This window comes from Corticium candelabrum, chromosome 9, assembly GCF_963422355.1.
Source record: "Corticium candelabrum chromosome 9, ooCorCand1.1, whole genome shotgun sequence".
Taxonomy (NCBI): Eukaryota; Metazoa; Porifera; class Homoscleromorpha; order Homosclerophorida; family Plakinidae; genus Corticium; species Corticium candelabrum.
In genome coordinates, this window is record NC_085093.1 from 61,400 (window position 1) to 73,800 (window position 12,401).

The following is a 12,401-nucleotide window of genomic DNA, read 5'->3' on the forward strand; positions in this document are numbered from 1 at the left end:
GGCGCGGCGCATGTCCTAACCGAATGTTCTGACTACGCATGCGTAGTGTTGGGAAGTTTTATGATCTAGCTAGGTTAGCCGAGATGGACCGCGAAGATTTGAAGAAGTACTACGATCTACTAGGGATCCAGGATCAATCTTCAAGAGGCACGCTTGTTCATATCCGGGACCTTTTGGAATTTGTCGTTGTTTACCACCGAAAACGAATATGTTTGACCTTGTAGGGCTCGTCAAGAAGGCTTTTATTCGCAAGGCTTTGCAGCATCACCCGGACAAGGTACGAAACGGCTCGTAGAGAAGCAGGGTCTCGAGTTTATGGCTTCTGTTACTTCTCTGTTGCTTCTTGGAGAGGTCGCCAGGTCTCTGATGTTCTTTCTCTTCTTCCTAGCATCCTGGCGAACCGACGGAATTGTTTCAACGCCTTTGTGCTGCATATTGGAAAGGTGAGAGGCTCATTTCGTTTGTTTTCTGTCTGTTGTCTGATTGTCGGGGACTGTTGTGTGTTGTCACATTCTTTCCTCGTGTTTACCCTGCGTTTGCAGTGGCGGAGAACGTTGATACGCGGCTGGGGAATTGTGCGGGGACGTCGGTCTGTCGATTTGTCGTTTGCTCGTTTGCTGGGGTTTGCGGCTGTTTTCGTCACGTGATGTCACCGTTGGGTGTGTATGGTAGCGCCTCTCTCTTGTTCTTCCGTCTGTTTGTCTGTTTGCTTGCCTTTGTGTTTGTCATTGATCAGTTTTTCAGTATGTACAACTGTTTACAGAACCAATGACGGCTAATTCAGAGTAGAACATGTCAGATTTTAGTTATCATTTAGTTTTGAAGGACCACAAGTGGTTCTCTACTCTTACTTCAGCATGAATAGATGCATTTAATTTAGAGTAAACGTATCTCTTTGATTTATCATTTGCCATTGTGTTTACAACTGTGATTGTAATGTGTGTTTATGTGTTTGTGTTACTAGATGGTCAGCATGCCCATCACTGTTTGTAAAAAGTTATCCAAAACTGCATGTGCTTAGGATTGTGTGTATATATTAGTGAAGAGCTGCTCATTTTTGAATACCTACTAGCTTGGAGGTGTATAACTATGTCATGAGGGACAATTGTGTAATCTTGAGGGTACAGTATGCACATACATGTTCATGCAGCTGATGTTTTTATGTTACCTCATTTGATGTAGTTAACAATGTCCTTATGGAATCTGTAGAATTAGGTAATCAGACAGGAAATTGACTTTATGTCGGACTAAAGGCCATGCTAACAGATATATTTTAACATGCTGCTAACCATTGATCTCCATTTTGGTAAAGAAAGTGGTGCTTTAGCAACCATACCTGTACCATGTATGTTGTACGTATTGTCACGTTTTAGAAACAACTTGGTCACGCCACATTCTACGTTTGTTGACACATGCAACATTTCGTGAAACACGTGTCACATGTGTGGTCAGATACGTGCATGTACGCTCATCACGTTTTTCGTGGAACGTGATTGCGGTCATTAGTTGAGTAGTGTTTTGTAAAAAGGTTGGAGTAGGTAGATGTGACTGATATGTTAGCTCAGTCATTGTTATGAAAATGTAAACCACTATTTAATAAACTAGACATTCTTTTTCACTTCACCAAATAACATAATGATGGACTGGGCTGTCATTTTGACATCTCAATTGTGGCTTTGTCTTGTGCTTGAATAATCCAACACGTCAGCCTCACATCAACTACACAGCTAGATGTCGACTGTTTGTTGATATTCTATAGTTTTTTCAGGAAGTGAGCTGGAGGTAGTCAAATTGTTTCTTTGAAACAAACGAGACCGTGACCTAACATGCACAAATTAATATGATAGTGGCCTGGCATAATGTCATTGCAAGACGTGTATTACGTCGCAATTGATGATGGTCATACAGTACATAAGCATTTTGCTTTACACTTTGTGATGTACGTAGTTTGACATTTCTCATCTGTTGCTGCAGTGTCTTCCACTAAGCCAATGCCAAGTTGTGACAAGGTTTGTGCTGGAATTCAATCGGGTCTCATTTGGTTGTGTTGTATATTGAGTAATTGTTTTAGATATTTTTCGGCTGTTTTGTTGATGTAGAAGATGCTAAATGTGTGCACTCAAAACAATAGTTTGTTGGAATATGATGGTGATTACTGTAGTTTTTGTCGTTATAGTGTTAAAAAGACAGCCAACAGAGTTGTTTGACTCAGAAGAGCAGTTTCAAGACTTTGAGTCAATTGTGCAGGTGCTGAAGAACCTATTTTTCTTGTTTACACATAATTCAGGAATGATCTTAATTTTTGCTAATGACCAATGACTATGCTGTTCAGACTAGACTTGCCTTGTATATTATAATTGTGATTTATACTGTTTTGAAGCATTGTAACTTTTCAGAGTCGTCGCAGTAGAGGCAAGTATATTCCATCTGAACTAACAGACAGAGAAGTGAGAGAAGGATGAAACGAGCAATCTCGTCGTATTTATTGAGAGCATTGATGTTACTTGTCAGATTGCAATTTTTGGGAAGTCGTTCAGAGATGTTGTAAAGGATACAGTAGTGCAGCAGTTAGACAGAGACATTGTTGATGATTCAAGGAAAGCAAAGCAAAAGCCAAAACCCGCAGGAGCACCAGCAGTTGTGGCTAAGGTATTTGTATTGTATTATGTGATGGAAAGACACTCACTGTATCACTAGACTGAAGCTGTGTCAGTAGATTGAATTTAGTGAATCAAGGAATGTTGTTTGTATTGTGTGCTTGTAGTGCACTCATTTTGCATGCTGCCAAAAATATTTTAAAATTTGTATAGCTAGCTAGACTGGGGGAGAGAGACCAGCGCGTTATCCTCAGTCTGGACAGTTCTCTTACTTGCACTGATAGAACAGACACTATGTTTAGCCTTTGCAGGTGTATCTAAATGCAGCTGTAGCCGACCTCAAACTCTTATGTTTGACGGTAGTTTGTTTGTTTATTAGCCTAAACCCAAAACAAAGAAACAACTGCAAGCAGAGCAGAGGAGAAGAGAAAAAGAGATGGCACAGATTGCTGCTCAGCTTGAGGAAAAGGCTAAACTAGATGAAGAAAAGGCCGAACAACGGAAGCAAGTAGGTGTGTACACAGATGTCTTTACTAATACTAGAAAGTTTTTATATTGTAGGCTGAAGCTGAGCGACTAAAGAAACAAGAAGAAGAAAGAATCAAGCAGCTTGCAGAGATGAAAAGAAAAGAGAGGTAGAATTGATATTAATATTACAAGTTTGACCTTTTATAGATCACTGGGTCGTTGTTTGTGGATAATAAACAAACTGCGATATCCAAGAATGTACTAGATGTTTCACATTGTGTGGCATCCTTGAATATCAGAAATCTGAGCATCAACAGACCTGCAATGTATGTAAATATTATCCAAGTGTACCCTTGCCTCTCTTATTCAGGGATCTTGTGACCAAACTGTGTTTGTAAAAGGGCAATGTTTGTAAGTCAGAAATGTAGCATTTTAGTCATAATTACATGTACACACGCGTGCGCGCGCACACACACACACACACACACACACACACACAAATGGACAATGGACAAATGTCAAGCCCTCCACGTCATTCATGAATGATGTCAACCTTAAGGTCAGTTGCGGAGATAGCTCCCCCTGCCTCTAGAGACAGGGCCTCCATGCACTACGTGGAGGCTTAGGGCCAGTGCTACAATTCACCTGGAGCTTGGCCAGAGTCATCCAGGGGCACTGACTATGGCGCAGCTTTGGGACTGGACACTAAGGCCCACAAGTACCTGTCTGCTGCATGATGATAGGGCCAAGCCAGCGGTCATGTCCACCCCAGTCAATGACCAGGTACTCGTTTATACTCCTGAGTCGAGAGAAGCAATTGTGTGTAAGTTTCTTGCTTAATTAAGGATATTATGCCATAGATCGCCATCACTGTGACTTGAACCTGCAACCCTGCAAGGTCCCCCCCGGGTGTGTTCATTCTCCAAATGCACTCTCTAACCAATTGAGCTACAGCGCGCGTGCACACACACACACACACACACACACACACACACACACACACACACATGTATATATGCATAAAAAATGTCAACATTTTGTGGTTGTCGTGCTTGTATTGAATCAGATGGGAGTGGCCACTAGTACAGTAATACTCGTTGTTGTGGTAGTGCTGTAAACAAAAACATGAGCAATACGTTATGTAGTTGATGTAAGTGTGTAGCAGCATTGTTTTCCAGATAAATATGTGCAAAGTGGCTCTACAAGTTGGTTACATGTAGATGCCTATAATTACATGTGACAATGGTATCCCGTATTGTTCTCATCACAAGAAAGTAAACATGCTCTGTTTGTAGAGTGTGATCTCTTGTTTGTATTTAGAGAGGCAAAAGAGAAACAACCTCAAGTTTCCAGTAGAAAGAGAGAAAAGTTCTCAATAATCTTTACAAATGCATAGATCCACCATCATTGATGTTTTGGTATAGAGAAACAGCTTCTGAGCAACTTCAACTAAAGCAGCAGCCAAAGAAACGAGACAGCAAAGACAAAGAAGGCAAACGACAAGAAAACAAGCAGGTATCAAGCAAGAAAGAAGACTTTAGTCGAGCAAAGCGAAAACAACCTTCAAAGGTAAGTACATCAAGTCGTAGTTTGTCAACCACAATTTTAAGTTCTGTTTTGTCCACTCGCATGTGACAGCAAGTGCAACAAGGTAAGTGCATTGCAGCATTTTTGTGTATGTAAGAATCTGACAAACAATTTTGTCTTTCCCATCTTACAATCAGATGCTACACAACGTCATCAATCTAGACAGGTGCAGTGTGTACGATTTCGGCAGTATCTCGTTATGTGTAACTTTCTCATTTTCTAGACGGCTCCACGTCGACAACAGCAGCTGCAGCAACAACAGCAACAACTGCAACAAGCACAACAGCTCAACAGCAGGAGTCAATATGAAGTCCCACCAAGGTTTAGGCAACGACAGGCACAACAGCAGCAAATGCAGCAGCCACAACAACAGCACGATGGATCAAAACATCAACAATCTGAGATGAAACACGGAGATGTGCCACAGCCACAGAATTCTGATGAAGTTTCTCATGTGGAAGATGTTGACTTGGTTGCTTCAGTGAAGCAGTGGACAGGGCCGACATCCAATGGTGGTGTTAAGATGAACACAATAGAGACATTGGACTCGGAAATAGGTGAGTGTATGAAGGAGGAGCAGTTTGATGATTCTGATAGAAGAGATGAGTCACTGAGTGGCAGTGCTAACACACTTGATTTACTAAGCAGCGGACTGACCGAACTGAGGGAGCCTATGTGTCCTATATCTGACACTGCATCACTGTTGACTTCATCCAATTGGGCTTCACGTCCTTCATCGCAGACTGGTTCACTAGCAACAGGCATCAGTAGTGCGTGGAGTGTAAATGGGAGTACATCATGGGATCCGTCACTTGTTGCTACAAGTCACACTGATCTTGAAGCATGCAGTGTCTCTGCTGTGTCATCACAAACAGCCTGGGAAGCACAACACAAACCAAATGCAAGAGAGACAAGTGAATTGGGATCAGTCTGGAACAAGGCAGAAGGACGACGGAAGGTTGGTGCTTAGATCTCTTGCTGTAGTTTTTGTGTGATGTTGTATACTTAATCACATAATTTTTTACAGGTGGCTGTTGGAACATCAGGATCTGAAGGAAAATCTGAGCAGCCACGAACTGAAGCTGCTATGCTTGGACATTTATTGGACATGGGTTTTGAGGTATATGACTTTACTAGCTACTGCCATTACATTAACTGTAACCGTTACTGTTCCACAGGAAGGGCAGGCATTGAAGGCACTGAGAAATAACCCAAGCAATTTTGAGGGAGCATTAGGTATGGTTTGTTGAAGGGACGTGTTCATGTTGTGTGCTTGCTGAAATTGTTACCATCTCAAACACATGTGAAATGATGTGTTTGTTGAGTCGCACAAGTCTCTAGGGGAGTAGGAACATCGTTGTTGGCACTGGGCAATTTGGCATGCACATACATGACATTATTGTTGTAGATGTAGTCTTAGGAAGAAAGGTATCTAGACTGGATAACAATGAATAGTGTTGGTGGGCTCTGTGTGTCATATTTGCACCACTGTTTAATGTGGTGTGCTAGTTGTGGACGTTGTGGCTATAGAACATAAAAGTTATGTTTGTATAGGCACATTGAGATCATTATAATTTGTGTCTAGGCGACTTGCTTGCTTTAGCTGCTGTTGAAGAACAAAGTGCAGTTGAGCAGGAATCATTACCTTCTCCAGCACATGCTTCTGGGCCAACAGTGGATGCTGTACACAAGGAGACTGAGTCCAATCAGACTGCAGTGGATGAGCAAGAGCCTCCCCCTCTGCGTGCACCAACAAGTTGTGTTCCCGAGCAGTCCTTGTCTGTTGAGCAATCTTTGTCTATTGAGACTTCACTATCATTTTCTCCTGACAAGAATGAATCAACTCAGTTGGTAATAGCAGAACCCTCAAGTTCGGTTCCTAGTTCTGGAGAAGGAACAGTGACTAGTCAGAAACAAGCTCCTCCTATACAGCCTATATTGCAGCAGCTGGTGCTACAGCTACAGCTGCAACAACTTACACCGCAAATTCTTGCATCTCAACTTATGGCTCTACAACAGGCTCAAGAGAAAGAGAACAAGCTAAACAGTGTGAAGGATAACAAGCAGCAAGTTACTCCTCTAATAGCCGGTGCTCAGTTACTTCTGCAGCAACAACAGCAACAGCAGCAGTTAAGTTGGCTCCTTAGTTTGCTCCAAGGGTTTCAGGGATTGTCCAACCCATTGACGTTTCCTCAGCTTCAAGGAGGATCATTGTCGTTTCCGCCACAAGGCATTCCAAACCTTTTGCAGCAACTGCAGCAGACTCCACAAGTACGGGAGCAGGTTGACCAGAAACCAGTAGAAAGTTTGCCATCTGGAAACACAGTGCAAATGAAAAACAAACCATTCAGTGGTAGTTTCAGTCAAACGACATCAACAGCAAGTAATTCAGAAGCGTTTAAGTTGGGATTAATAACCACTGAAGCAATAAGGTCAGAATCTACAACTTCCGTAGTGATGGCTTCACCAATAACAAATGTGGGAGTGACAAATGCAGGACCCCAGGCAGCAGTGAATAAATCGGTAGACTCAAACGCTGATCACAATCAGGGGCCACGTCTCTTGAAACTATTGATGGGTCAGAGTGTCTCTGAATCTAATAGCAATCTACAACAACTGGGATCACAACAAAACACTACAACACCTTCATTTTTATCACCCGATGGCTGGCCGTCTTTCAGCAGTAGTGACCTGTTGAATAAAGGTTCACTAACAGGTAAGAATCCTTGGGGATCTGACGGATTGACGTCAACTTTATCAAGCCTTGGAAGTCAGTCTGTAGAATCAGAAGCAAAGCTTGAAATGCAATCTTTAGGAGAACCACCAGTTGACATTCAGCTGGATTTTCTTACAAGCCCAGATGAATTGAGAGTTTCTCGTGAAGAAGGAAAGACACCTGATTCCCCCCACTGGTCTCTCACTGATAAGACTGTAGCTCACATTGGGCCACCTGCATTTGAACCAGGAAAGATTTGGCCAGGCCTGTCTGGAGATGAAGGAGACAACAAAAAGGAGACAGATACTAAAGGAGAAACTGGAAGTGAAATTCCGGCTCTTGTAGTCAAGCCACAGACACGGACAACAGACTACCAAGCAGCTCTTCCTGTTCAGACTCCATCGCAATCAAATGTAGCACCAACACAAGTACCTCAGCAGCCAACAGCAAGAAAGTGGTCATCAGGGGTGGATGGTCCACTACAGCCGAAAGGTCCACTACTAGCAACACCACCATATCCACCAACTGTTGCTGTCCACCCAAGCAGTACTGGTAGGCCATTGGCACCACCATTTCCAGCTGGTCTTCAAACTAGTTTGCCATTTACTCTTCCTGCTGACTTTTCTAATGTGCCTCAGAAGCAAGGGATTCTTGGTGCCCATCCTCTTCCTAATCGCCCTCAACTTTCAGGTACTTTTCCGGTTGCATTTCCTGGATTGCTACCAGTGCTACCGCCTAATGGGAGGCCAACTCGTCCTCCAGGCATTCCTAAAAGTCACACAAAGTCTGTTGCCTCTGTGCGACCAGTACCTCACATGGGACCACATTCAACTCATCCGATAGTTAAACCAGGACCACGTGTAACAACAGTGACTGCATCAATTCCACCAGTCACATGGGCAAATAATTCTACTCATCATAGTGCAGTCAGTAGCCAGAAACAGTTTAATGGAATGCTGTCTACTAGTAGCAAACCAGAAGTCAGGTTTGTTTCTGAGCAGCAGGTAGCATCATCACCTGATTCACCTCAATTACAAACGTCGTGGGTGTTGTTGAAGAACATTCCTAAACAGGTGCTTTCTATTTCATTATTGTGTTGAATGTGTAATAACCCTGTTTGAATATTTGTAGTTTGACATGGATACTCTTCGTTCATTCTGCCAGCAGCATGGACCCCTAAAGGCATTTGAACCTAATTCCCAAAATGGCTCAGCACTGGTGAAGTACAGCAGCACTAATGAAGCACTACGAGCCAAATCACGTCTTCACCTGTGTCCTCTTGGGGGAGCTCGAATTGATGCTTATCTCGTTGGTGAAACTGACCTAGCTCTTTTCTATGAGCAGCTTCCTGCTGCACCAGTAGCTCGAAGTTGCCCTGTGGATAACAATGTGTTGTCTAAAGATGTGTCACAAACCACCTCACTGCCAGGTACTGTTGCCACAGATAAGATGGGTGAACTGCCATCTGTTGGTTCTGTGAAACGTGCTGGTGTCATGGATTTTCAAAGCTCTGTACCATTGCTAGATGCAAAGGCTCCAATTCCCCTGGCAGGACAGAATTCAAAAATGTGGTCACTTGCAGGACCAAGTGCTTTGTCTGCTGTGTCGACCACAGGTTTGAATGGTTTGTGGTCAGATCCAGTAGACATGAACAGTAGCTCTTTGAACCCATGGATGGGCTCACTGGAGAGCATGCCAGCAAAGATTGGGGGAAGCAGTGGATCAACTTACACACAAAGTCTTTCTGGCAGCATATATGGCAGTGATTCCACGTAGTGTGGACCTAATCTTCCTTTCTAGTAACGACTGTATTTGTCTCTATTCATTCTTGTGAAAGCTACATTGTCATACTGTTTGTGAATCTCATACTCATATTCATTTCTACTCATTAATTGAATTGCTGGCCAATGTGCTGTGTTGTTTTTTGTTTCACTAAACTGGTCAACCTGTTGCACACATTTTTTATTAACACCAAGTAATATCAATTAATCATTCAATTTTCATGAGAAGTTGCCATCTTTGTGTTTAATGGATTTTTTCTAACTCATTTTTCAATTTCTGAAGTGATTTAAACAACTTTGGATGAGCGCTTGCTCCTTCTTTGTCATTCAGCATCAACAGAGCTTGTGACTTGATCTTCTTCAGCAGTGCCTTACACTGCAAGTTTTCCTTGTGGGTCTGCTTTGATTTAGTAGTAGTACCTGTGCATGACATTTTAAAAGTGACCTGAAATTTCTAAAAAAAACAACTGTCTTTTGTGATACCTGGAGTACTGGTCATCACACTACGACCAAACTTTGTTGTTATCACGCTGACAACAGAGATTACCTCCAGTAAATGACTGCACAACATTGAAAAACCGTTGAGGTTAATGACAAGTAGGATTTGCATTGTACACGTGTACCTTTCAGCAGTTAAGCGATTCGCTGAGTCCATAAATTTGCTCAATGTAGGTAGCAAATCTATGCAGACCGGTATAGAGAACTTCGAGTCATTGACAATCAAAATTCCAAGTAGATTAAATACAGTGCCTGAATCAGAGGCTGCTGGTAGAGACGGCTGCTTTTGATGGCCTTTTTCAAGTTGATAATCATCATCTAACAAACTTTCTGGATGGTTGCACAGCATGCTGACTGCTCGACTAGGATTTCCACTGACCCACATGTTACCGATATCTTTGACAGCCTAAACAAGAAGACAATCAATGCATGCGTATCACTGTTGTGATAATAGAAACTCTGCCTGTGCCCTCCACTGTAACTGACTTAACACATCTGAGTGATCTGCAGCTATGTCTTCCCAGGACACATAGTCTGACTGTAAATAAAACTCTTATTCTAAAAATCATTTAGAAGCAAGAACAGATTATTAGCTCACTTTGCCTGACTCTGATATGAGGCTAGACAATGAGCTGACTGCTGGGTCTGAAGCAGTTGATGTAGACCAAGGAGAATGCATGCCATCAGCATTACCTAACGCACTGACAAACATATCATCACTAACTTGTGATTCAACCAAACAGGACACGAGCCGCTCATCAGTAGTGTCCGTGTCTGTTTGTTGATTTGCATGTTGCTGTTGCTGATGTTGTAATGAAGTTACATGGGTTAGTGCCTCGGTATCATGGTTGGGTATCAGTAAATGCTGTGGTGGAGATCTAGAGAGTTCAACATGAGGAGCAAAACCATCATGGTATGCCTGAAATGATGACTCTTTAAACTCTTTCTGACTGGTCGAAATGTCCACCTGGACTCTGCCAGCAGGCAAATCAGTCAGTTCTGTGGGTAGTGTGTGTTCTCTTGATTTTGATAAATTAGTGACACCTTCACTGCCATCAATACCATTGCTCTTTAGGCAAATATCAGCCGGACTAAAGGGGTGAATTTCAGTGACAGTTTGAATACAATTACCACGATCGTTACTTTTGTCTGTATTTACTATTTTGTTTACTCTGACGTCATCAATATCTCCATGCTGCTCACTGCTGGCATCATGCTTTGCTTTTGCTTGCAGATCATCATTATCATGCTTGAGACATTGATTTTGGTTTTCCAAAGGCACAAAGAAGCTTGGGTTTACTTTGATTTCACTCTTAAGTCGTGACTTATCTGGCATGTTGCTTTTAGTTGAGTCAGAAGCAATGAGGAATGCAACTGATTTGCCATTAGTGGCAGTAATTTCACTGTCCAGAGGCTTCATTCTGGAAACAGTAGGTAGTAAAATATGAGGATTTTTGTCACCACATGAGCATGTTTCAAATGGAGCGTCAGGTAGGACAGTGACTGTAGCGATATGACCATTCGTCATTACCTCAAAAACCAACTGGTCGAAAGCATAGCAGTCACTGGTTGATACAGTAATTGGATCATGTTTTGCTATGTTTCGTTTTAGCACAGCAACATGACGAGCATCACCACACTTGACATGCTTGTGTATCTCTGACCACTTCATAATCGGCATTACTTTCAATACTTGGTGTTTGATTCCTTTCAGTTGATTTGGTCTCTCAATTATATGATGGCAGCAACATTGAATGTCTAAAGCAAAGGGGCATCTCCGATACAGATTGAAATCATAGTGGCCAGGAAAGTTTGAATGCAGAACAATTCTGATAACTTTGTGAGAAGTTCCGCTGATCACAACATCAAGACCAAGTGACTTATAATTAAGATACAGATCACCAGATGGAACAGTGTCTGACAGTTGATAGTAGTCATTCCTTGCTAGTAAACGAGAAGGCTTTTCCTGGTAATATGATTTCTCGGGAGTCCCAAGCTCAGTCAACACATCTTGCAGCGAGTCACCAAACAGGATATGCCGTTCAAAATTTTCTATCTTGACATTATTTTCCAAAAGTATTGATTCAAAGTTGTCAACGTCTATGTTCTCTACCTTATGCACACGTTTTGCTGTACAGCAAGTCAAACCAGCTGTTAATCCAATAACTGGACCTTTCTTTGATCGCCTAGACAAATTAATGTATCGCAAGGTGTAGAAACCTGGAGGATAGTACACACTGAAAGGAGGCGGAGCAATGGGTTTGACGTCACTTCCGTCATGGAAAATTGATATCTCTTTCAAATGCAGCGTTTCCGGATCAAAAGTGAAGCAGATGCCGGTGCAAACAACCTGACAGCGACAACGTGACCGGACAATGTTTTTACGCAGAGGAAACGTCTCCAGTTGGTCGAATATGAGCGGATCATCTGGAGAACAGATTCGAATCCTTTCATACTTTTGAATTAGAACAATTTCAGTTTTCCAGGGAGAGGACAATGTAAGCTTGAGCATCTCTTGAGTATCATGACTAAAGTAGAGCTTGAGTTGTATATCCCGCACGTTGATGACTGTTGGGTAGCGGTCGCTAGCAGGAGACACCGGATTGTACGTTAATGTATTACCTTGGCCGCAATTCCTCTGGATGAAGTCAACGGCATCTCCAATCGGCATGCCCAGAGAAAAAGAGTCGATGCGGCACGAAGGTTCCACCTGCATGTTGACACAGCAATTTGTAGTTCCGTGGAGTCCAGACC

The 12,401-nt window shown here is 42.5% G+C and overlaps 2 protein-coding genes across 2 annotated transcripts; one reads left to right on the forward strand and one right to left on the reverse strand.

Annotated features, from left to right (window-relative positions):
- The first annotated feature begins 53 nt into the window (after window positions 1–53).
- On the forward strand, window positions 54–9,486 carry LOC134185100 (uncharacterized). The gene is made up of 19 exons (XM_062652896.1): window positions 54–147; window positions 225–277; window positions 389–443; window positions 1,975–2,009; window positions 2,072–2,111; window positions 2,177–2,247; window positions 2,397–2,447; window positions 2,512–2,649; window positions 2,977–3,105; window positions 3,159–3,232; window positions 4,386–4,433; window positions 4,490–4,634; window positions 4,704–4,716; window positions 4,790–4,818; window positions 4,876–5,610; window positions 5,680–5,772; window positions 5,831–5,888; window positions 6,238–8,441; window positions 8,500–9,486. The coding sequence occupies exons 1-19, from the start codon at window positions 84–86 to the stop codon at window positions 9,142–9,144; spliced, it is 4,680 nt and encodes a 1,559-aa protein (XP_062508880.1). The 5' UTR covers window positions 54–83; the 3' UTR covers window positions 9,145–9,486.
- LOC134184001 (uncharacterized) lies at window positions 9,394–12,363 on the reverse strand. The gene is made up of 6 exons (XM_062651599.1): window positions 10,246–12,363; window positions 10,111–10,185; window positions 9,900–10,053; window positions 9,773–9,830; window positions 9,633–9,709; window positions 9,394–9,569 (listed from the first exon to the last, which is right to left on the reverse strand). Exons 1-6 carry the CDS (start codon window positions 12,361–12,363, stop codon window positions 9,394–9,396), a joined length of 2,658 nt encoding a protein of 885 aa, XP_062507583.1.
- Window positions 12,364–12,401: the final 38 nt, after the last annotated feature.

Bases quoted from the DNA above. Each gene is read 5' to 3' on its own strand.
- LOC134185100 (XM_062652896.1), top strand. From the start codon at position 84: ATGGACCGCGAAGATTTGAAGAAGTACTACGATCTACTAGGGATCCAG. The intron at 2,650-2,976 runs GTATTTGTATTG...TTTGTTTATTAG, and splicing joins CACCAGCAGTTGTGGCTAAG to CCTAAACCCAAAACAAAGAA. The intron at 5,889-6,237 runs GTATGGTTTGTT...ATTTGTGTCTAG, and splicing joins CAATTTTGAGGGAGCATTAG to GCGACTTGCTTGCTTTAGCT.
- LOC134184001 (XM_062651599.1), bottom strand. From the start codon at position 12,363: ATGCAGGTGGAACCTTCGTGCCGCATCGACTCTTTTTCTCTGGGCATG. The intron at 10,054-10,110 runs GCAGAGTTTCTA...CTTCTTGTTTAG, and splicing joins AGTTACAGTGGAGGGCACAG to GCTGTCAAAGATATCGGTAA. The intron at 9,570-9,632 runs GTATCACAAAAG...TGTCATGCACAG, and splicing joins TGTGATGACCAGTACTCCAG to GTACTACTACTAAATCAAAG.